The following is a 24,337-nucleotide window of genomic DNA, read 5'->3' on the forward strand; positions in this document are numbered from 1 at the left end:
TGGCGATTGTGAATGCTGACGGACTGCGGGAACGAGACAGACTGAGAACGGTGATGCACGATGAGATGCTTGACGCTGAGACGCCGTGCACGCAGCGCGCACATGCAGCGAGCACGCCACGGTATTGTACGCAGCGTACAATACCAGCTGGTCAAAAGCTGGTCGTAAGTCCGAATGGTCGTTAAACAGGTAGGTCGTTAATTGAGAAGTACCTGTATTCGTCCATTTGTTCATTAAGTCATGTGGGCCTAAGTCAAAGTCATTAGGGAAGGGATATGCTGGGCCAAGTGTGTGTATGTTAACTGGGTTATATGAATTGGTGGAGAGTCTCTGCTGCAGTTTATCCTACCGCACCGGCAGGAATATGATGATTGTTGCTGAGTGGGATCCTCAGATCTTCAGATCCTTAGGCTCCGTGCTCATCAGTTGGAATAGCTCACCATCAGTTCCTTCACTCACTTCATCATAGTCAGACAAATTGCCCTGTTTAGGCAAATAAGGCCAGATCTGTCTTTTATCAACCATTAACGCCACTTGCGTAAATTCTAAATACAAAAGAACAATGATAAATTTCAAGTATTTTTTGTATTTTTAGAGCTTATTGTGCGTAATCACCAGGTGTCATGACATTTCACTGCAGAAAATGTATGACCATATTTAGATGTAGGTGACAACTAATCTCTTGAACTTGAATTATATATTATGAATATTAAACACTGGTATTTTTCCACTAAGAAGTACATTCATACTGTCCCATTAATGTAAACAGAAGTTAAATTACATTCATACTGTCCCTTTAATGTGACAGAACTCACACATTAGACAAAATGTAAATACTGTAAACCTTACTTAATTGAAGTGCAATAACAATTCCCGCTACTGTGTTTAGCTCTGTACGGCATATTTAGCAGTAAGCAGTTGTTGCTTCATAAGCCAAACACATTGAGCCGCTATCAACATATTCAAAACAATCTATAAACACTACGAAATTACTACGACCCTTAGGACCCTTAACAGCTCATTCATTAAACATGTAACATACAAAAGACCACAGGTAGCAACAGCTAACGTGAGATGCTAAATTACGATAGGATTTCATAACCAATCGGTGGCGTAGCATCATGTTAACACAAACATTAGTGGCTTCCGCTGTGACTCACCAATTCGGCATTCAGAGTTTTGATTCAATGGGTTTTCGGCAACTCGGTGGACATCTGCAACAGCTCTTCTCCCTGCTGTACACCAGTCATCTGATTAACGTGTACCTGCTGCTGCTATATTTAACACAGATGCCACTGATTGGCCACCAGTTGCACCGCGAGATGTCAACCACGGGAGCTCAAACCCTCACACTGTTTACATTTTCATTCATTCATTCCGTTACATTAGTGACCTGGGTTACACCTGCTTCTCTGCAGCGAGGAATGCGGCCTCGGGGTTCCATTTGAAACTTACTGCGGTGGAGGTAAGTGCTGAGAGGGGAGCGGCGATGCTGCTGAGGTTTCGGATGAAGCGCCGGTAGAAGTTTGCAAAACCGAGGAAGCGTTGGAGTTGCTTCCTATTGTTTGGAGTTGGCCACTCGTCATGGCGGCCACCTTTTTGGGGTCCATCCCCAGCCTCCCTCGGCCAATGATGAACCCTAGGAAGGAAACGGACGGAACATGAAAGATACATTTCTCGGCCATGACAGAGAAGAGGGTTGTCCAGGAGTCGCTGCAGCACCAGGCGTACGTGTCTCTCATGGTCGAGAGGGATTGGGAAAAGATCAGGATGTCATCAAGGTACACAAAGACAAATATGCAACGGGCTCGATCCTCGGGGGAGATCTATATGTATGTATGTATATATATATATATATATATATATATATATATATATACAGTGGGGCAAAAAAGTATTTAGTCAGCCACCAATTGTGCAAGTTCTCCCACTTAAAAAGATGAGAGAGGCCTGTAATTTTCATCATAGGTATACTTCGACTATGAGAGACAGAATGGAGGGAAATTAATTGGTAAATTCCTTGGTAAAATAAGTATTTGGTCACCTACAAACAAGCAAGATTTCTGGCTTTCACAGACCTGTAACTTTTTCTTTCAGAGGCTCCTCTGTCCTCCACCCGTTACCTGTATTAATGGCACCTGTTTGAACTCGTTATCAGTATAAAAGACACCTGTCCTCAAACAATCACACTCCAAACTCCACTATGGCCAAGACCAAAGAGCTGTCAAAGGACACCAGAAACAAAATTGTTGACCTGCACCAGGCTGGGAAGACTGAATCTGCAATAGGTAAGCAGCTTGTTGTGAAGAAATCAACTGTGGGAGCAATTATTAGAAAATGGAAGAGATACAAGACCACTGATAATCTCCCTCGATCTGGTGCTCCACGCAAGATCTCACCCCATGGGGTCAAAACGATCACAAGAACGGTGAGCAAACATCCCAGAACCACACGGGGGGGACCTAGTGAATGACCTGCAGAGAGCTGGGACCAAAGTAACAAAGGCTACCATCAGTAACACACTACGCCGCCAGGGACTCAAATCCTGCAGTGCCAGACGTGTCCCCCTGCTTAAGCCAGTACATGTCCAGGCCCGTCTGAAGTTTGCTACAGGGCATTTGGATGATCCAGAAGAGGATTGGGAGAATGTCATATGGTCAGATGAAACCAAAATATAACTTTTTGGTAAAAACTCAACTTGTCGTGTTTGGAGGAGAAAGAAAGCTGAGTTGCTACCAAAGAACACCATACCTACTGTGAAGCATGGGGGTGGAAACATCATGCTTTGGGGCTGTTTTTCTGCAAAGGGACCAGGACGACTGATCCGTGTGAAGGAAAGAATGAATGGGGCCATGTATCGTGAGATTTTGAGTGAAAACCTCCTTCCATCAGCACGGGCAGTGAAGATGAAACGTGGCTGGGTCTTTCAGCATGACAATGATCCCAAACACACCGCCCGGGCAACGAAGGAGTGGCTTCGTAAGAAGCATTTCAAGGTCCTGGAGTGGCCTAGCCAGTCTCCAGATCTCAACCCCATAGAAAATCTTTGGAAGGAGTTGAAAGTCTGTGTTGCCCAGCGACAGCCCCAAAACATCACTGCTCTAGAGGAGATCTGCATGGAGGAATGGGCCAAAATATCAGCAACAGTGTGTGAAAACCTTGTGAAGACTTACAGAAAATGTTTGACCTCTGTCATTGCAAACAAAGGGTATATAACAAAGTATTGAGATGAACTTTTGTTATTGACCAAATACCTTATTTTCCACCATAATTTGCAAATAAATTCTTTAAAAATCAGACAATGTGATTTTCTGGATTTTTCTTTCTCATTTTGTCTCTCATAGTTGAGGTATACCTATGATGCAAATAACAGGCCTCTCTCATCTTTTTAAGTGGGAGAAATTGCACAATTGGTGGCTGACTAAATACTTTTTTGCCCCACTGTGTGTGTGTGTGTGTGTGTGTGTGTGTGTGTGTGTGTGTGTGTGTGTGTGTGTATATATATATATATATATATATATATATATATATATATATATATATACACACTACTCACAAAAAGTTAGGGATATTCGGCTTTCGGGTGAAATTTCAGGATGAAGATAAAATGCACTATAACCTTTACAGGTGAACTCAATTTGACCTTCTCTAAATTTTTGAATGCACATGTCCAACTGTTCAATGTTTCAGTACTTTTTGCACAACTTGCTGTTCTCTAACAAGGAGCTGAACGGTAAAATTCACAACAGGTGTTTGATCCATGAGTCGACCAATACATTTCCTGGTTCAATTGGAATTGGTATTTAAACAGTCCTCTTCATCATGCTGTTCACATTTTGACATCATGAGACCAAGACGACAACTAACAACTGATCAACAGTACCTCGCCGTTTCGAGGTTTCAAACAGGATGTTCTCAGAGGGAAGTGGCCACTGAGCTTAGAGTGTCACAGAGTGTCATCATCAGGTTGCAACAGAGAGAGAGAGAGAGAGAGAGAGAGATTGGAAGTCACAGAAAGGCATAGAAGTGGACGTTGTTTGGCCACATCCCACACTGATGACCGCTGCATTGTGAACAGTGCCCTGGGGAACCGGATGATGAATGCCACTCAACTCCAGGCACATTTAAGGGAGATGAAAGACACCCAAGTGTCACGTCAGACCAATTGAAACCGTTAACATCAGTGTGGTCTGCATGCGAGACAACCTGCAAGGGTTCCTGACCACACCACCAGGCACAGGCATCGTCGTCTTGCAGGGGCCAGGGAGCATTTACTCTGGACGATGGACCAGTGGCCTCAGTGCTGTTCTCTGATGAAAGTCGATTCACGTTGAGCAGAAATGATGGCCGCCAACGATGTTGGAGATGTCAAGGAGAGCGCTATGCATCAGCCACTGTTGTCACCAGACGAGCCTTTGGTGGTGGTGGTGTTACAGTGTGGGCAGGTGTGTCTAGTCAATACAGAACTGCCCTACACTTTGTGAATGGTACAGTGACAAGCCAATACTACCTGAATAACATAATTAATCCAGTCATTGTGCCCCTGCATGAACAACACAGGTCTAATTTCATCTTCATGGACGACAATGCTCCAGTTCATCGAGGTGGCATCATTAGGGAACGGCTGCTGGAGACAGGGGTACCTCAAATGGAGTTGCCTGCACTTTCTCCAGACCTGAATCTCATAGAAAACCTATGGGATCAGCTGAGTCGCCGTGTAGAGGCTCGTAACTCTGTACCCCAGAACCTCAATGACCTGAGGGCCGCCCTCCAAGAAGAGTGGGGGGCCATGCCTCAGCAGACAATAAATTGACTTGTGAACAGCATGAGACGTCGTTGTCAAGCTGTAATTGATGCTCAAGGGCACATGACAAGTTATTGAGACACCCACCACTGTTGTTGGCTTTTGTTTCAATAAATTGTTTGAGATGAGGAAATCACCATTGCATGCTTCTACTTAAATGCTCTACTTTCATGAGATAAAATCACTGTAGCGTTCACTTTTTACATTTTTCCATACATTTCACCCGAAAGCCAAATATCCCTAACTTTTTGTGAGTAGTGTGTGTGTGTGTGTATATATATATCTCCGATACAGGCGGTTAAGGCTAAATAAGACAATGAGTTGAGGATGAAAAAAATGTTTTCATTAAGTACTGTTACAACGTTTTTAAGTACATGCAGCCAGGGTCTGTTCTAGAAGAGAGAGCCCTGATCTCTAGGGGCCTCTACTGGCAGACGTCACAAAGGTGCGGTTGTGCAGTTACCGTAAATAGCGTAAAAGCTGAGCATTGCTTTGTGACACAGGTTCGACGTTTCAACAAAGGTTATTATCTTCGGACATGCGTGTGCACCGTCACGTAAGCCAGACACTGGTGATTGGGACTAAATAACATGACCCTATATCAGGGGTGTCCAAAATACGGCCCGCGGGCCAACTGCGGCCCTTGGTCCATTTTTAATTGGCCCGCAGCAAAATATAATGGAATATGGCCCACACATGAAACTTGCGCTTGACTGTATTGTACTTCTTAGTTTGAACGCTAGGTAGAGCGACGGTCTTGAACAAGGCAGCTTCCCCACAAAACAAGAGCGATCCAAGAACGCGAATTCAACAACGTTAGCGAGTCGATATTTAAAAGCACGTAAAGGTATCTTGTCCGTGCGCGACCACACGACTACGGGACGCGTAGGATCAGCGCGTTCAAAGGATGAACGACGAGCCAATCACTGCTCACGTTTTCTGAAAGGGAACGTGCCCCGCAGCTAATCAGAGACGTCCGAGGGAAGTTTCAAACCTCAACCATGTTTGTTTTTACTCGATAGTTGTAGGAACCGGTTTTATTCCGCACGGCGTTACCCAGGAGGTGAGGAAGGTTTTTTCCCTCCATTTTTACGTTGTTCTATACTTTATCAAATGTATAAACGTTATGTAATGCCGAGGTGTGTTGAAAATATTCGCAACATATCGTTTCCAGCGCTTAAAACGAACTATTGCTAATGTTTGCTAACGCAGCGTCAACCTCATGTTCTGAACGACGGTCCCCGTGTATTTGTACAGTGTATTTACACTGTACAAATACACTGTACGATTGTCCGTACAGTGTATTTGTACGAACAACCGAAGTGTGAGCGAGAAATAAAGCTGTGTGCATTTAAAGGGGTTCACCCACTGGTACCCTGGTGTTAGGTGTAACGTTTACATGCACTTCCGTGCTGGTAGGTAATCTGTCTTTCCGAACCGCCCGGCCGCGATAGAGATCTTTTTGTCAATTCCATTATTCCAAGTTTTATTTCATAGTACGTGGCGATGAAAACAGCGGATGTTCCCCCGTAAAACAATTGCAAAATGTCTGATTTTGATATTCAAACACCTCGTGGTTAGTTTGTTGAATTATCCGACGAACGTTGTAGTCGCGTGTTAACGTAACGTTGTTCACCCGAAATCCGCAAATAAAGCTCATTCACATTTTACACCTCATACCCCGAAAAATGGATGATCATGTCATGTCATGTTATAAATGTTGGTGTCACTGACATTCCAGTGTGATAATAATGCCTCGACATTAGGTTCGCTATTATGTTCGGTTTATTAACTATTGTGCATAATCTCCGGGTGCGTTGCAAGACATTTCACTGCATATATGTATAAAAGTATGTATATGACGAATAAATCCCTTGATCTTGACATGAGACCCGATCTACAGCATTTATTTATCTCGATTTCCGAGGTGACTTGAACGAACTAGGTAATATATCGATATGTTTATACTGTTCTAAAACAGTGAAGTGGTGTGCCATGTTCGACTGTTGTTTTCAAGGAGTGATCGTCAACTGAAGTTTTTATGTCTGACGAATATCCAACGTCTTTATTTTACCTCAGGTTCTTTGCGTCACGTTTCGGTGTGCGCTCATTTCCTACGCAACGACTCCAGGTTTTCAGTCACTATGGAGTCCCGCTTCAGTCACCTGCGCCAGCGGGACAGCAGCATGTCCATGCTGCGGGTGAAACTGTCCCGCAGGAGGTCCGAGTCCCAGAAGGAGAACAGAACGCGGGCCGTCAACAGTCGCAGGCAGCTGGACAACCTGCTCGAGCTGGACTGCACCGCCATGGACGCCTCCGTTGTCATGGGCAACGTGTCACTCGTCCAAGAGAGGGCACCCAACATTGTGAAAGCGGCAAAAGGTGACGCAACGGATGAAATATGACTAATTAGTACCCGATTGTTTTTGCTCAGATTTTCTTTGGGCTAAAAGTATCTGAAACACTGCAACGGCAGTACACACAGACATGCGTGAGGTCTCGCTGGGACCGGGATGATTCAGACATTTGGAGCATTAAGTCCAAGATTTGCCTCTCTGAAGTCATTCACATCCAGCCACTTGCAACTTGTGGACTGCAAAGCCTTTGCTACATGTAGACCAGTGATACTCAACCTGTTATGCTCGCGAGCCGCATGCTGCTCTTTTATTACTAGTTGCGGCGCTTTAAAGTGTTAATAAAAATGTTAAAATATATATAGAATTCTAAGAGTATTTCAATAAATTTGCCTGAGACACAAAAACTGAAAATCCAAAACAGAATTTTCCATTAGACATGAGCGAGCGCAATCTATAAAGGCTAAAGCATTTGGGATAATAATCGAATGGGTTTTTTTGTTCAGACCAATATTTCTATTTGGTATAGGTTTTTTTTTTTTTTTAATGTTCTGTATTATTCACTAAACACAAGCAATACATCTTTCTATCGTATGACCAACACAACATTGTATACGGTCAACATATAAATGGTTCTTTCATGTAAGCGAGGCCAAAATGTTATGATGAAATTAGTTGAATTGATATGAATAACATATCTCTATTTAGATATTGAATTGTAAAAAGAAAAAACCTTAAATCACAGTAGAATATTGACTCATTGATTTAACTTCAAGCCTTGCAATTGTTAGAATCTTAAAATGAACAGCTGAAAAATATGCAGTGTTTCAGCAGAAATTAATTATGTTTTATAAAAATGTTGTACGCATACATCCACGTGTGCCCAGGGGCAGTTTTATGCTCATTAGAAAACAAACGAAAAATACGCAGTGTTCTGGAAGAGGCTCTGCCAGCAGCACACGCCCCACTTTACAGTAAATCTACCGTCAATGTTCCGTATTGGAGTCATGAAGAAAAAAGAGCCCGTCTCGATGTTCCGTTCGCCTCATAGTACGGTTGCCGCGGTTATGTTGTTACTGGTGTTACGCAGTGTACAGACTTATACTGGCTATTTACGTGGCCACCGTCCCTGCTGTCGTTTGGCATTTTTTTATAGATAAAATAAAAGCATTTTAGTTAATTTCCGCGTTGCAGCGCCAACATTTATCAAATGGGGAAAAAACAATTTACAATTTTTTAATTTGTAATGTAGATTTCTAATGTGTTGTAGATTCTAATTTGTAAAATACTAAGGGTGTTATCAATACTTAGTCGGTCGCTACAACACTGAGAGGGAAATTGTCTGATTGTGCACGCAGCAGAGTTCCAGCACAGTCTGCTCATAGCGGGAGGAGGGAGGGCTATAGGAGACCCTAGACCGGACCTGTCTCCTTCCATCTGTAATTAGCGCCCTTGCATAACAGGGACGCTCTGCACCCGCCGTTGTGAAATGTCCGGTGTTACCGTTAACACTGGTGTCACAAGTTCATTGACCGGTGGGGAAAATTCCTCACCGTGGCATCCCTGCCTCACCGTTTATCACATTTTCCTGATATTCCATTATTATTCCATTAAAGGGCTGTCTATTGGACTTAGCGAAACACCTTTGTGACCGTCTTTTGTCGCGCTTTCACCGAGATGGAATTTAGTTTTAAGAACTCTCTGCTATTTCTGGCTCCTCAATCTCTTGATCTCGTCACTCTCTGCTCTAGAAGTGGCCGGAATCGAGAGGCTGAAGCAGCTGGAGCGCTGGAAGGAGCGCAAGGCTCTGGAGAAGGAAAAGGAAAAGAGGGCGAAGGAGAAAAAAGGCGTGTTCAAGGTGGGCCTCTATCGGCCTCAGAACAGCGTCTTCATCGCGCCTCTGCCTCCGGCCCAAACAACAACGGCCACGCAAACAAGAGCCAAAGTGGTAAGACAGTAAGCTTTTAAAATCAAACTTTCTACTTGCTTTTGAGAATCGTGTTTCTCTACGTTTTTATCCTCTGTGTAGCCTCGTCAGTTTTAACTTCCTGACGTAAAATGAGAGTAGTTACTCGGATGTTTGGGTTGTGGCCGCTTAAAGTAATGGAACTGAAGTAAAAAAAGGTCAACGTTATCCATCCTTTTTTCAGGCAACCTCTCAAAGCAGCCACCCCCAGAACACCAGAGTGACACGCTCCATGAAACAGCAGCAGCCACAGAAGGTACCGCCTTGATGGAAATCATCATGTTGTCAATTCCACCTGCTGCAGCTGCTTTTATTATTTCTGTGAGACTCCAATCCAAACCCTGATCTTTCTCTCCTTTGTCCTCCTGGTTTTACCTCACTCTCTGCAGCCGCCAAAACAACTGGAGCAAAGCATGGCTGTGAGCAAAGGTAAATAACCAGGACACAGGTTATCCAGAGTGTCTCCTGTGGGTGTTCAGGGACAGCTCGCTCTGGTTTCCTAAAGACATCTTTAAATCTCAAGTGACTTGTACTGGTTGCCTGCTTGTTTTTGGCAAACTATTTTCCACTGCATCAAACTCTAAACCAGTGTTCCTTGACCTCTTTTCTTCCATAGCACACTATTTACAATAAAATAACCCCACTATCCAGTTAACCATTAGAAATGTCCGAAATATCTATAACACCTGTAAGATGTGCCTGTTGTTGTTGTTGTTGTTGTTATTATTATTATTATGGCCTTCTAATAGTGATGCAAGATTCTGGTGAGAGTTCCATTCACAACTCAGTGCCAAATGGCTCTTTTGAGTCTCGCTCATGGTTCACAGGAAGTCCTCCCTTGCTCAGTCCTCCCTTGCTTGCCCATGCATTACGGCATTGAGTCAAATGAATGAAGGGTCGGAAAATCGAACGGCTCTTTCACTGAGTGATTTGTCCAGAACCAAACTTTAGAAGTCGAACGACTCATCACTATGAATAGTCCTGACTCTGAGTGAAACTTGTTCTCCTTGAGCTGGTATTCTGGTTGGAATTGATGAGATGGTACAGCCTTGCAGTTTTGATCTTGCAACACAATAATTTTCATAAATTTGAAAAGCACACCGGGCGAGTTCTCTCGCAGCCCACAAGTGTGCTGTGGCACAGTGGTTGGGAGAACACTGCTCTAAACTATGATTTAGACTCCAGCTGTGTTGAATGAAATATAATTTCAGTCCTCACCCTCTTCTTCTATAGTGGAGCCTGCAGTGGGAAGGCAGACTAGAAGCAGAGTTGCAGTCAACCAACCAGCCCCCATCACCAGAACTAAAGCTGCTACAGGTAACTAAGAACATTTAACTATTAAAATGGCTTTTGTGTAATTTGGTGACATTGCATTTCTACTGTTTTGTTTTTTTTTTTATCATTTTCTCTCCCTCGTGTTAATAAAGTGGAGCCAGTGGTTCGTGCCGCATCCACCAGGTCTGCTAACAGACCTCCGACCGCGGCAGTTCCCAAAGCGAAAGACAAGACGACAACAGGTACACGCTGTGGTTTTCATGAAGTTAAACCGAAACGTACATCCTGGATCACCACTTTGTCGTTGCCATTTCAATTATATGAAATGACACCGTATAGGATATGAGAGCACTGTCGACTGTTCATACTGTCATTTGCTCCCTGTTGCTCCTCTCTGCTGGTTTAGATAGGAGAACCAGGACCAAAACAAATGTCAAGGTCGCAGCACCGCCCCCTGGCAGCAAAAGTGACAAAGGTACCAGCCAAACCGTAAATGCATTTGTTTGTTACCGTCCACCAGTTAGTGGTTTATTTCCCTCGGTGAAAGCTTCTTCTGTGTTCCACACATTGCTGACTCCCCCCCCCCCCCCCCCCCCCTTATTTCTTAGTGACACTGGAAACAGTTCTGCCCGTTGTGTCGAAGGTGAGCGTCTCAGTTCAACATACTCCTTGAAGAAAAAGTCTTTTTAGGACTTTTGAAGGTTAGTTTTTGCCAATTCTATTTCCTCCAGGAGCCAGAGCCAGAGGAAGCTGAACCGGACGTGGAAGCCAAGGCGTGCCCTCCCCCACTCCCTGCTGCCTGTACGGAAGAGGAAGAGAGGATGCTGGAGGCTCCGGCTCCCGCTGAACCTCCCCCTCCCCCAGCCTCCTTCGCTCCCCAGGGCTATGTGTTTCAAGCCCCCGGCGGCTTATCCTCCTTTAAGTTCGATCCTCTCACTCCGCGCTCTGCCGATTCCTTCCTCCTGCCCAGGTCAGTCTTCTTAAGATTTAGACCAAATGACTGGCTGTTTTATCTATTACCGTATTTTCGCGACTATAAGGCGCATATAAACGTCTTTTTTTTTCCTCAAAATGTGCGGCGCGCCCTATAGTGCGGTGCGCCCTATGTGTGTTGTTACTGCGGACGTTGTTGAGACCACCATGAGAACGTTAAAGGGGGAAGTGTGGGCGTGGATTGTGTATAAAAGAACAGGTATGTGCTTTATGCAGAACATTGTTGTCTTAACAACCCTTAAAATGGCAAAGAGACACGCCTATGAAGCACAGTTTAAACTGAAGGCTATCAGCTACGCAGAGGAACATGGAAATCGAGCAGCCGCGAGAGAATTCAAGATTAATGAATCGATGGTTCGCAAGTGGAGGAAGATGGAAAACGAACTCCGACAGGTGAAGAAGACGCAGCTGAGTTTCCGCGGACATAAGGCGAGGTGGCCCGAGTTGGAGGAAAGACTAGAGCGGTGGATCATCGAGCAAAGAACGAGTGGGGCGAGCGTTTCGTCGGTCACTGTTCGACTAAAAGCAGTAACGCTAGCGGAAGAAATGAAAATTGAACATTTTCAAGGAGGTCCGTCGTGGTGCTTTCGTTTTATGAAACGGTGCCATTTTTCCATCCGGACCAGGACTACGGTAGCGCAGCAACGTCCGGCGGATTATAATGAAAAGCTGGCGAGCTTCCACTCCTACTGCAGCAAACACATCGCCGACAAACGCATCCAGCCAAGCCACATCACCAACATGAACGAGGTGCCGCTCACTTTTGACATCCCGGTGAATCACACGGTGGAGAAGAAGGGGACCAGCACGGTAGCGATACGCACAACGGGGTATGAAAAGGCGTCGTTTACTGTTGTGCTTGGCTGCCACGCAAATGGACAGAAACTGCCGCCTATGGTGATTTTTAAGAGAAAGACTTTGCCTAAAGAGACTTTTCCAGCTGGAGTCGTTATTAAGGCAAATGAAAAGGGCTGGATGGATGAGGAGATGATGAAAGAGTGGCTGAGGGAGGTGTATGTAAGGAGACCAGGTGGTTTTTTCCACGCATCACCATCGCTGTTAATCTGTGACTCCATGCGTGCCCATCTCACAGCCGATGTGAAAAACAAGGTGAAACAAATGAACGCTGTGCTTGCTGTTATTCCGGGAGGTCTGACAAAGGAACTTCAACCGCTCGACATCGGTGTGAACCGGCCGTTCAAAGTAAGGCTGCGAGCGGCGTGGGAGCGATGGATGACCGACGGAGACCACAGTTTCACGAAAAGTGGAAGGCAGCGCCGGGCAAGTTACGCCACAGTTTGCGGATGGATTGTAGATGCTTGGGCTAACGTGTCTGCTGGCACTGTTGTTCGAGCTTTCGCAAAAGCCGGCATCATTTCCGAGGAGCCGCACGACACGGAAAGTGACTCTGACAGCGAAGAAGGGGAAACTGGCATGTCTGATTTAGCGCAGCTGTTTAATTCATAAACAGAGGATGATGACTTCGATGGGTTTTATTAATACTTTGTAATAAATACATGAATAAAGCACAAACATACTCAGTTTTGCCCCCGCTCTATTTTTAAATACGCAGTAGAGGTATTTAAACGTAGTAGAGGATATGTACCGGTATATAAAACCCGCGCCCTATAATCCGGTGCGCCTTATGTGTGTGTTAAATACAGTAATGGCACACATAACTGAGACTGCGCCTTTTAGTACGGTGCGCCTTATGGTCGTGAAAATACGGTATGTATTTTAGTTCACTGCTATTTGCTGGAGTTGATTGACGGGTGCTATATCTGATTTCCCACCAGTCCCAGCTTCACTCTTCCTCCTGCACTGTCCTTGGACTTGGAGCTCCAGGCTGAGCCCACTGACTCTGCACCCCCAACATCTCCAGTCCACTCCCTGGCCCCAGTCGGCCCCCAGGAGCCAGAGCACGATGTACCCTACTTTAGGTAAGAAAATGGCACTTTAGTGGACAGGATGGCAAGTCGGGTCAGTAGGAATTTATTAACCCCTATTTTGTTAACAAATATATCTTGTGTTTAGATCAGAGATCAGCACGGAGACCGCCACGCTGACCAGCCTGTGTGGCCAGTGGGAATGTAAATTCCAGGATGAGTCGATTCCAGAAGAGAGTAAGTTTTACAAACCAGGATGGCGTGTTGAATGTCAAAGTCAATAAACCTTCCCCTTTTAATAAGGGTTTGAACACCTGTGTTTGTGCAGTGCGGGATTGTATGCGAACAGCAGTCGGCCAGGCCAGACTGCTGATGAAGGAACGTTTCGCTCAGTTCAGCGGGCTGGTGGATGATTGCGAGCTCGGCAGAGGGGAGAAGATCATCACTTGCATGGATCTGCAGGGGTTCTGGGACATGGTCTACTTCCAGGTCGGAAGCAAAGTAATGAACAAGGCCTTGAGACACAAATATGTGGAGTTGTTCTAAAATGTACTTTTTTTTTTTGTGGGTTTCTTCCTTTTTAAGGTAGAGGACGTCTACAGAAAGTTTTGCGCCCTCAAGGAGGCTGAGGCCAGGAACTGGGTGGAGGAAAACAAGCCCCCTCCCCGACAAAAGAAAGCAGTTAAGGTGAGAAAAATCGTCCTGCCTCTTTTTAACCAAAGATGCACGATACACGCTGTACTGGGTGAACTGTAAAACAGCTCTTGTGCCAAATTTTTGCGTAGGACTTTCTTAGGTTAAAATTTCAAATCTACTTTTATATTGCAATAAGTGTTGTAGCATCTGTTAGATTGTATTAACCTAATAATAATAACCTCCTTTTATACACAACATGCAAGGCAGTGTTTCACATTAATAGAAGGCAATCAAATGGTAATTAAAAAATATACAAGAAAGAGCACAAAGAATGTTTGCTTTTTGTCTTATCTTTGCCAGCGGATAATACAATAAATTTGCTCACTTACGCTGACATGCATTTTGTACAGAAACCGCCCTCAGCTGCAGCTCCCAAACAACCGGGCACCAATGCAGCAGCCAAGTCTCGTCTGGCTGCTGTGAAGGCGGCCATGAAGGCCAGGCAGCAGGCGGCTGAGGCTGTAAAAGTTGCCCAGGCTTGCGACACGGAGCAGGGCCCTGAGCTGCCGGCAGGGGCCATGTGCGGAGACAACGTGCTGTTCGATGGCGGCTTTTACCAGGTGGAGAGCCCGGCCAGGCTACCGAGTGAGTCTTACCTCCTTACCTTACCTTACCTCCTCCGAATAGGGTTATGGGTGGATCTCTTTAGATGAGTGCTTTTTTGTTCTCTTTGTGATTGCTGAAACTCATCATCTTTTAGCAAATATAAATCAAAGGTGTACCTGAACATGACTAACACAAAAAAATAATGTTTTCCTTTGGGAACGTTTCCTATTAGAGGTTGTTGAGTAAAAGAAACACATCAAATGCTGTTTGGTCTCTACAGACTCTGCGAGGAGATCTGCCCGTCTGAGCAATGCGTCACTGCCCCACTCCTCCCTCCCTCCCTCCGCCACTCCAGAGCGGGTCACCCGGCGATCCGCTGCAATGTTGCGCTCCTCACCCGCCCTTCGCACCCAAACTCCTTCCCACTGCGGCCTAACCCCCATGCAAAGTCCCTGTCCGGGCGCCAAGACCCCCAGGAACCTCGCCCTCAAGTTCGCGCCTGTGGAGGAAGTTCACGCACACCTTGACGGCAGCCCAACAGTTCCCGGGCAACACAACATAGCACCCTGTGGCGACGGTGACGCCATACCTGAGTGCCGCACCGCTCCCCAAGCAAAGTGCATCGTTTCAGATGCCCCCGCCGTTCTGACACAGGGTGGACCTGCCGAAGCCACTGGCAGCGCATCTCCGTCTCGTGTCCCAGAGCCCTGCACTCCGAGCTTTACCCCATCTCCCTGCTCGCCTCCCTCAACCCCCGCAAGGGGAAGCGCCGCAGAGCCAAACCTGGACATCCCCGATGAGTCACAGGAATCCATGAGCCAGACTCCGGACGGCTCAGTCATTGAGGTGAACCTTCACGACTGCGATATGAATGATGCAAATCAAATTTAAATAGGCCAATTAGGAAATAAGGTCTGAGTATACTATACTGGAATTTCAAACCCATTTTTTCCTCATTTGTTTAAGTGCATTCCTGGTTTGGACTTTGAGCGCTACCTACGGCCGACAGAGAGAAGCAGCCTGTCACCGAGGGAGACCAGCGCCATAGAGAGGCTGCCCATGGTGGTGGATGTGGAGATGGAGAGCCCCGCAGCGAGCCCGCTCCCTCAAGAAGAAGCAGGGGGGAACCACCGAGGTAATGGGTGCACACCAGACAAACGGGAACTAAACTGAAATGTTATTTACTGGAAACATTGCACCCAATTCACGCAGCATCTCTTTTGTTGGTGTTTTGGTTTCACTTTACCCCGGCGAGCTCACTCTTTTTTTTTTTTTTCCACTTTGCCCACAGGGTTGCACGGTGTGCCTTTGGTGCTCATTCCCCAAACGCCACAGGTTAATGTCTCACAGTTTTCACCTCTGACTCCCCAAAAATGCATGAACGGACTTTCTCCATTCACTTTGTCTGTTCAGATCCTGATGTCTGTTCGTTGCTTGTGTGTTCCCAGACAGTGGAGTTGGACCTTCTGCTCTTCACCCCTGACTTCAGGGACAGGATCAGCCAGTCCCTCTGCCCAGCCGACCTCATGGTCTTCACTCCTCCTTCTAACGCACCACAAAAAGAATAGTTCTCTCCTGAAAAATTTACTTTTAATGTTTTATTTTTGTTTTTTTAATATATATATATCTGTATGGAGTAAAAGAAATCTGGAAAGCTTTGAGATTTAATTCACTTCAAATAAACAATTCTTAGATTTCAAAGTTCTATGAGTGGTTATTTCATGGTGAAGTTTCAGAGTAAGCAATGCCTTAGTAAATAGAAATCAGACAAAACTCTTTAAGTCTGGGAATAAGGTAGTAGAGCTAGGGCCGTTTCTTCTTTTTGGACGCTGCAGAATGTTTGGCTGTGAGCGACGAGTTGGAGGCCACTGGACTCAAAGGTGGGGGAGAATCACCCTCGTCATGGCCCTCCATCTTCTCTGCCTCCTCTTCCGCTTTCTGCCGCCTCACCTCTTCTTGACGTCTCGTCTCTGCCTTCCACTCCTCTCTGCGCCTGGAGTACAAAAAAATAGAGCCATCCAGGAATGAAACGGAGAGGTTAACATAACTCAAATGCCTGTTGACAAAGTAATCTTAAATGTGAGCTTAAGTTATGCATTTTGGATTTGTCATGACATCCAATAAATGAGTGAATGGGGCTGTTATAGGACAGAATGAAGTGCACATTAAATCAGACTCACCTGGCCAGCTCTTGTACCTTGGCAAGAGCGATGAGACTCTGGGCCTCCTGGCGAACTCTTTCTTCCCTGACCTCCGCCTTGAGTTGCACACTGTGCTCATAGGCGGAGAACAGCTGGTTGAAGAACTGGTCCATCCCCTGGGTCCACATGTCGAGTTCACTCTCCTCGGGCTCCTCTCCACTTGCTTGCGCTCCGATCTCCTTTGTGGGCTCTTGTGTATTGAATTATAGAGAAACCACACCTAAACATCATCAAAGCCATTTTGGTAGGATTTATTACATTTACATTTAGTCATTTAGCAGACGCTTTTATCCAAAGCGACTTAAAAGGGAGAATAACATTCAGCTACATTGCGACAGAGATTAGTGTAACAACAACATTGGTGTAACAATAAATACTATTTATGACAGTGTTGTTATGGTATGGGGGTGGTGTGATTTAAGCAGCCACACCTGTTTTGGGTCAAGTTTATTGGGCCCAGGATCAGGGGTGGCTGTGCACCAGTTGCTCATTAGAGCAATGGATAAGCATGGGTTAAATCACCCATTTTCCCACACACACAGGAGGGGGGCGTTTGTCATGACCTGATTCCATCTGATGGCATATTACAACCTCACCGATAAACCAGCTTGTCCCTCACACCCTTGCCTGTGTCGGGGAGCCTGGGAAAAGCCTCTTGGGTGGCGTGCGGCAGGGGAACTGTCACAACTGTTTCTCCCGGCACGGTCACTGTGTCTATACAAATTCTAGGAGGCACTGCAGTGTGTACCTGCGCTGAATAGAGGTGAAGGATTGCTGTCTGCCTCCAGTGCTGGGCCCACATCACTAGCACCTGCAACGGGCTCGTCCTGGGGGAAATCAGGATCCCCTCCCTCTGTGTCTGAGACAGAGAATAGCACATTCACTAACGGCAACATCGGAATTAAATGTGGTTTCCCATCACAATTTAGAAAATCACATAAGATTATGATCCAAATGACAATACCTCGGAAATTAGCTTAATTTGGATGAATCAAAAATAATTAAGACAATGCAAAAAAAACAAAAAAAACAACGGTGTTAAAACTCAAACAAACCGGCAGTCAGAGCTTTCTGCGGAGCTTCCATGTCCTCCAAGCTGGATGAGTTCCAAACATCCACAGATTTCTCCCTCTAGTTAGGACAATATGTTAGTGAATACGCATCTAAAAGAGACTATGTAAAACTATATCAACAACACATTCCATTTTTTTTTTCCCGTTTTATGTTAAACCCACCTCGGTGGACTTTGTGCTTGAGACTTTGGGTGAGACAGTTATTGGTACATCCTGGATAGCGGAGACACATCAAGAGTCATGTCGTGTGGAGGACAACACGCAGGTAGACAGAATAACAACCACGACCAGCGCAGCCCCCTTCGCCCTTCTTCATGGGATACCACTTTCCCCAGCTATAGTCGTTTCTTTAAATCTTTGGACAAAAAACAGGCTGAACCCCACGGAACAAACCATGCAAACAGGAAGATCGTAAGAGAAGGGGATGACCGATTGCGAGGGTAGTCCTGGTGTTCCCAGCGGACTCTGCGCCGGTTGAGAGCCCCTCTCCACCTCTGGGCTGGGCTGCGACTGCTGGGAGGAGTTCTCTGCCACGGTGCACTTAAACATACAACAGCCCAGGAGCACTTCGAAGAACTCCAGGAACGTTATCTACGGGGGGGGGGGGGGCGGAATGAATCAGAATCAGAATCTCACCGGCTGCATTTACGAGGTATTTGTCGTAGTGATTATTGCTGCGTGTCTACAGATGATTAGCATTACAAAAAGCTAAACAGTCTGGGAAATGTTTTTACTTTTTGTTATAAAAAAAACAATTTATTAATTTAATGAATTAATAAAATAAAATAGAATATGAAGTAAATAAAAAATAAGTTAAAAAAGCTTCATTTGCCAAATATACACAAACAGCTAAAAAAACCCGCAAAACAATAATAGTCAAACATATACAGAATATGCAATACAATCCTTTGCACAGGATAGGTTATTGGTATAGTCATTAATTATGATTATAAATAACTATGTATTACTTGGTAGTCACAGTTTGTATATTGTTATTGTACATATATAATTGCACAAGTATTTGAGTGGGAGTCTGTCTGGGGGGGGGGCCGCAGGGGGGAAGGTGTATTGTTGTGAGAGATGTTGAAGATATTTTCAAATTACCTTTCATAATCAATATCCATTCGCTTCATATAATACTCATATATGCTTTATAAAAGTAATATGTTTTTGTGCCAACTCCCTTCCTCTTCAATGTTTTTGTGTACAAGGTAGTGCTGGCCACCGAGCTCCCCCATTGGGCGCCGAGGCTGTAAGTCACCCAACCCTCTCTCGGCCATCTTATATGCAAGTCATATATGCTCCTGCTACTGCCACAACTTTTTTGTATTTCTCTGGGGTGCACTTGGAGAAGGTACCCTGCTGTTATTAAATTTACTTAAAGCTTTAAGGAGTACTTTCACTTATTTCTCTCCGCCCTCATCCATGATGTCAGCCAGCGAACCTGGCTTCCACGAGACCCTGTTTACATCTGCCATTAAAATGCGTCTTGGGTTTCTTGGGTGATCCAGTCACAAATGGACAGCTCTAAGTACAAGCTCCAAGTACAGGTGTGAATGCACCCAAGATGCACTGAGATCCGACCACTCAGCCTAGGCTTGGGCAGATTTACGAGTAAATCGTCGATTGGCGATAAACTCTATTGATCGCGATTGACATTGATGATGTCAATTGAAAAAAAATGTATCCGCCAGGCAATTGCCCAGACAATCCGCTACCTCGATGCCCATTCATGCTGAAAAAAAACCACGCCCATACCTGCAACTCAATATGCAAATCATGTGCTAATAATATAGCAATATATAATATAATCTCATAGAGAAAGTTTTTGATTTGATTTGTTTCCTTCGTTTCTTACTTGTATGGAAAATGAAAAACCTAACTCAAGAGGTGTTTTTTATTTCTCCTCCAGACAGCGGCCTGGTCAGCATTCCCTGATGTTAAAGGATGTCTTCTCTCGTGAAGACAATCCGTGTGCGGTCGCAAAAAACAACAACATTAACACAAAAAGGTGCAAAACAGCGCGCACCAATTCACCGAGGCCGCCATTTGCGGCTGCCATCTTGGATACTTAAAGGAGTGGTGTGGTTGTCATGAGTTTTTTTTTTTTCCAAAGCTGCAATGGCAGTTGTCTGCATTGCTCAGTCTATGAAACATAAAACACAGCACCAATACGGAAAGCATGTAAAATAGTCAAAGATGCTGAACATTCCCGATAGGAAGTCTGCTAGTTCAACCAAGTAACTTTGATTCAGCTCAAGGCCTTGCTCCCTTCCACCTACCTGAATAAATGAAGCTCTATTAAACTAATCAATTTAATCATTTTCATGAATAGAATTTTGATGATGATGACCAAATGAAAAGTAGTGACAAGCAAATCGGCGACAGATTGAAGCTTGACTTTCAGAAGGTGAACGCAGGCGGGAGGGAGTGAACGGGCAAGAGATGAAAACATGAACGGAAACAAAGCAACAGGTTGTGCCGTTTGTATCTACGTTTTCAATGGAGAAAACTGACCTCCACATCCAAGTTGCAGTAGGTGAGATCACCGGAGTCGGCGTTCTCTGCAGTGACGATCTCCAATAACCTTCGTGTGGTCAGCACTGTGTCGAGCAGACCCAGATCCTTGCGGCGATTAGAAAAAAATCAAAACCATCAAAATGACAAAGTAAATGGAATTATAATCGCTGACACGTTCCTTCATCAACCTATTTTGCTATCGTACGTTGGTCTTTAATGATAGCGAAACCAGCCAACCTCCTTGGTTGTTTATATGAGGGGCCACAGGCATGGTAGGAAGAAAAAACAAAAATATAGAGACATTGCAAAATTTGAATGTATACCGTGACGAACTGCACCAGCTGTCGCAGGGTCATGGTCCAGTCGGTTGAGTGTTGTTGGCTCAGCGCGCTGAGGCTCTGGAAGATGTCCCAGCACCTGTCCAGGTAGTTCACACCAACCCCCACATGCAGAGGGTTGTTGAAGAGAAACCCTGTCGAGGCGGCCATCATTAATAAGCACAAGGGTATATCTGCTTGTGTGTGTGTGTGTGTGTGTGTGTGTGTGTGTGTGTGTGTGTGTGTGTGTGTGTGTGTGTGTGTGTGTGTGTGTGTGTGTGTGTGTGTGTGTGTGTGTGTGTGTGTGCGTGCGTGTCACAAATGCTCCTATACCAAATATGCCTTAACCTTTAACATTCTTTGCATTGGGCAGAATGTTGTCTTCCATCAGCCTGGAAAAACACGCAGCCAGAATGTTCTTGGATGACCTGCGACAGAGAGTCAAAGGCGCTGTTGTTTTTCTCTGTCTGAACACATATAAACAAACAATGTTCATCCCAGAATTATAGGTTATTACTGTAAATTAATAATATCCAAGTCGTCATTATATCACAGAATAAGGGTCAATTTCTTACTCCATGTCCTTATGGTAGGTGTGGTAGGCCACAGCCACGACAGAACTGAGGAATCTATGGAGCAGTATAGCAGTGAAGGGGGAGTGGATCTCCTCTGGAGGGACATCGCCTAAGGGAAAATAAAAATTGACAATATGCAGAGTGTTCATGTTCACAAATGAATGTGTTGATCTGAGGCACCTACTGGTGACGAGGCGGTCCAACTGGGCCAAATCTTTTCCGTGGTGGTGGACTTTACAGTCTTTGAGCAAACGCCAGTACTGCAGGTGGGACAGCAGGAAGGTGTTGTCTTGGGAGCGGGAGTGGCCGAGGCTGCTGTAGAAACTGTAGATGGACTTGAGCTCCGCGAGGCGGCGGAACACCACAAACCCCACCTGGTTCATAGGCCGAACACTTCCAGGGTCAGTTCAGAGATTGGAGTATGACAAATGACAACAGCGGGGGGTGGGGGGGCTGACCTGTTTGAGCGCAGTGTCGATTTGACTCTCTGGGACTTGGTCTAGGAGAGATCCGAGGTCCAGAATCATGTCCGGTCCAAGCATTGAGTTATTAGCAAGCCCCAGGGGTCTCTGAGGAACCACACCTTTAAAAGCAAAACGTGAGCTCACTTAACTCAGGTATGTGTGAAGGGAATCTGACCACAACTATTCTAGCCTCACTATTCTAGTGTCTTACTGTACAATCCACAACATAAACTCATAAATTCAAAATCGAAGAGAAATTGTGCGTTTACCACAGGGAGTGCGAGACCTAATTCCACTCAGATTGGGGGTCTTTGAACCGTCCAGACAGAAAGACGGAAAGTCTGCCATGTGATCATCCACAAACTCTCCCTCAAACACGCGTCCATTTTTAAATATGAACTTTGCCTGTCACAAACAATATGGCACTATTTATCAGAATGAATTAATAACGATGGTTTCATGATGACCATCATTAGCGCTCCACCAGTCTGTATAATCAGCCCGAGATTACCTGCCCATGCTTTTTATTGTTCTTCCATCCTCCTTGGTAAAGCGCCCCGCTGGCGTAGTGGAAGGTGCCCTGTCCGTGCCTCGCACCCATAACAAAATCCCCAGAGTATTTATTAGCCTGGGGATACTGGGAGCCTGGGGCCCGCTTCAGGAACCAGGTGTGGGTGCCTTGCCCATGCTGCCAGTAAACCCAAGCAGAATGAACACCTTCAGATGGAAAACCAACAGCAGCCACCGGAGAACCACAGCTATTTTTAGATGACATTGCAAAACCAGAGGGCGAGGGACTAACGATGTGTTTTTGTACCTGAACACCATCGTGCCAGGCCCCGGTGTATTGCTGTCCCAGTGTCAGCCACCTCATCGTGCCGCTTCCGTGCCTCACATTGTTTTCCCACTCCCCTTCATAAACACTGCCGGACGGGTATCTGCATTTGAAAACGTGACATCTTGTTACTGACTTAATACCGTGTTTAAAGTTTTTACGAAAGCAGAACACAGTGTTTTCAGTCTTTCTCAACGTGTACGTACCTTCTCAGACCCCAGCCCTCTCTCTTGTTTTTCAGCCAGTCTCCTTCATACCAGGAAGACGCATCCTGGTTGTAATAGATCACACCCTAACAACGAGAAAAGAGGCTCGCACGCGATCTTAAAACAGCCATGTAGTACTAACCTAAGGATTCCTTTCTGAATTCGATTGCAGATTATAGATTATAATACTATCCAACTGTTAGAATGAGATAACAGAGGAATCATGCAATACCTTTCCATGCCTTTTGCCAGCATGCCATTGCCCTCGGTATACCACAGAGTTCTGGGCATTTTTATGAGTCCCGTTGCCATGACGAATAGCATTGTAAATGTCACCCTGATAAGTGCTGCCATCCAGCCAGGTGTACTTTCCATGGCCCATGGGTATGTTGGACACAAACTCTCCCTGCCACATTAGAAAGTTCAGTCCACAAACACTTATAGAGTCAAATTTATAAAAGTTTGATATTAAGATAGTAGTTAACCTCATACGTCGCTCCACTGGCCCATGTGTAGATGCCCTGTCCGTGCATTAGACCCTCTGAAAACATGCCCTTCAGAGACAAACACATTTCAGTTCAAACTCGGCCCCGGTGTTAAGATTTTGTTGCTCGACAACAGTGCCTCTTCAATACCTTGTACACATGGCCGCCTTGAAAATATGCAACGCCTTCTCCATGCATGAGCTCTTTATACCTTTCCCCTTCATACCTGTTGATCCCAAACAGACACGGGAATGCAATGACAAAATAAAACTTGATTCCTGGTGAAGTTCTCAAGGTGTGCTGGTCCTGTGTGTGTGCATGTGTCTGTGAGGGAATGTGTTTGTATGTGTATGTGTGTGTGTCCTCCCGATAATGAGAAGAGCACAGCCACTGGTCAGTCTGTCTGTCTATCATCTATCTAATAATGGTCTATATGTATTTGTCCATCTATGTATCCGTCTTTATACAGTGATTCTAGAAAATTTGTGAACCCTTTAGTTTCTCTGAATTTATGTATAAAATATCATCAGTCCTAAAAATACATAAAAGGGAACCCAATTAAACAAACAACACAAAAAACCCCGATACTTTTTTCATTTTTTTTCTTGAGCAGAACGATCCAACATCATATGTCTTTGTTGTGAAAAGTACATGAACCTTTGCTTCGACTGACCTGTGTGACCCCCTTGAGTGGCCATGAATCCCCACCAAACATTTCCAGAAACTGTTGATCAGTCCCGGACACCTGCTTGGAGGAATTTAAGCCACTCTCTCCTTGAAGAATGTCTTCAACTCACTGACGTTGGTGGGCCCTCTCGCCTGGCTTCAGGTCCTGCCGCAAATGTTTGGTTAGGCGTTGACTCAGCCATTCCAAGACGCAAAACTACACAGCTCTGCAACCATTCTTTGGTGCCCGACTTGTGTGTTTTGGGTGGTTTTCTTGCTGCGAGAGCTACCTTCTTTTGAGCTTCAGTTCATGGGCAGATACCCTTACGTTCCTCCTACGAAATTTGATGGCACAATCCCGAATTCATAGTGCCCTCTGGTGGCAAGCCGTCCTGGTCCCGAGGCGGCAAAGCAGTCCCAAACCATGATACTGCTGCCAACGTTTTTCGTGGGTGGGATGAGGTTCTTATGTTGG

At 45.3% G+C, this 24,337-nt stretch overlaps 2 protein-coding genes across 2 annotated transcripts; one reads left to right on the forward strand and one right to left on the reverse strand.

Moving 5' to 3' along the window:
* Nucleotides 1-5,841: 5,841 nt before the first annotated feature.
* dlgap5 (discs, large homolog-associated protein 5) lies at nt 5,842-16,088 on the forward strand (the record flags this gene model as incomplete). The annotated part of the gene is made up of 19 exons (XM_080020722.1): nt 5,842-5,867; nt 6,884-7,186; nt 8,910-9,106; nt 9,309-9,380; nt 9,514-9,553; nt 10,358-10,441; nt 10,552-10,641; nt 10,806-10,874; nt 11,008-11,042; nt 11,131-11,369; nt 13,189-13,332; nt 13,427-13,515; nt 13,607-13,767; nt 13,864-13,965; nt 14,325-14,559; nt 14,801-15,366; nt 15,487-15,655; nt 15,812-15,855; nt 15,969-16,088. Exons 2-19 carry the CDS (start codon nt 6,949-6,951, stop codon nt 16,086-16,088), a joined length of 2,694 nt encoding a protein of 897 aa, XP_079876848.1. The 5' UTR covers nt 5,842-5,867; nt 6,884-6,948.
* Nucleotides 16,089-16,239: 151 nt separating this feature from the next.
* On the reverse strand, nt 16,240-23,418 carry rsph10b (radial spoke head 10 homolog B). The gene is made up of 19 exons (XM_080020723.1): nt 23,347-23,418; nt 23,197-23,265; nt 22,944-23,117; nt 22,712-22,797; nt 22,488-22,608; nt 22,182-22,358; nt 21,940-22,075; nt 21,665-21,789; nt 21,391-21,580; nt 21,207-21,315; nt 20,980-21,059; nt 20,638-20,786; nt 20,312-20,419; nt 18,188-18,385; nt 17,957-18,007; nt 17,777-17,852; nt 17,470-17,580; nt 16,701-16,911; nt 16,240-16,513 (listed from the first exon to the last, which is right to left on the reverse strand). The coding sequence occupies exons 1-19, from the start codon at nt 23,392-23,394 to the stop codon at nt 16,324-16,326; spliced, it is 2,409 nt and encodes an 802-aa protein (XP_079876849.1). The 5' UTR covers nt 23,395-23,418; the 3' UTR covers nt 16,240-16,323.
* Between the last annotated feature and the right edge of the window lie 919 nt (nt 23,419-24,337).

The sequence above is a fragment of the Zeus faber genome (assembly GCF_960531495.2).
Source record: "Zeus faber genome assembly, chromosome: 20".
Taxonomy (NCBI): domain Eukaryota; kingdom Metazoa; phylum Chordata; class Actinopteri; order Zeiformes; family Zeidae; genus Zeus; species Zeus faber.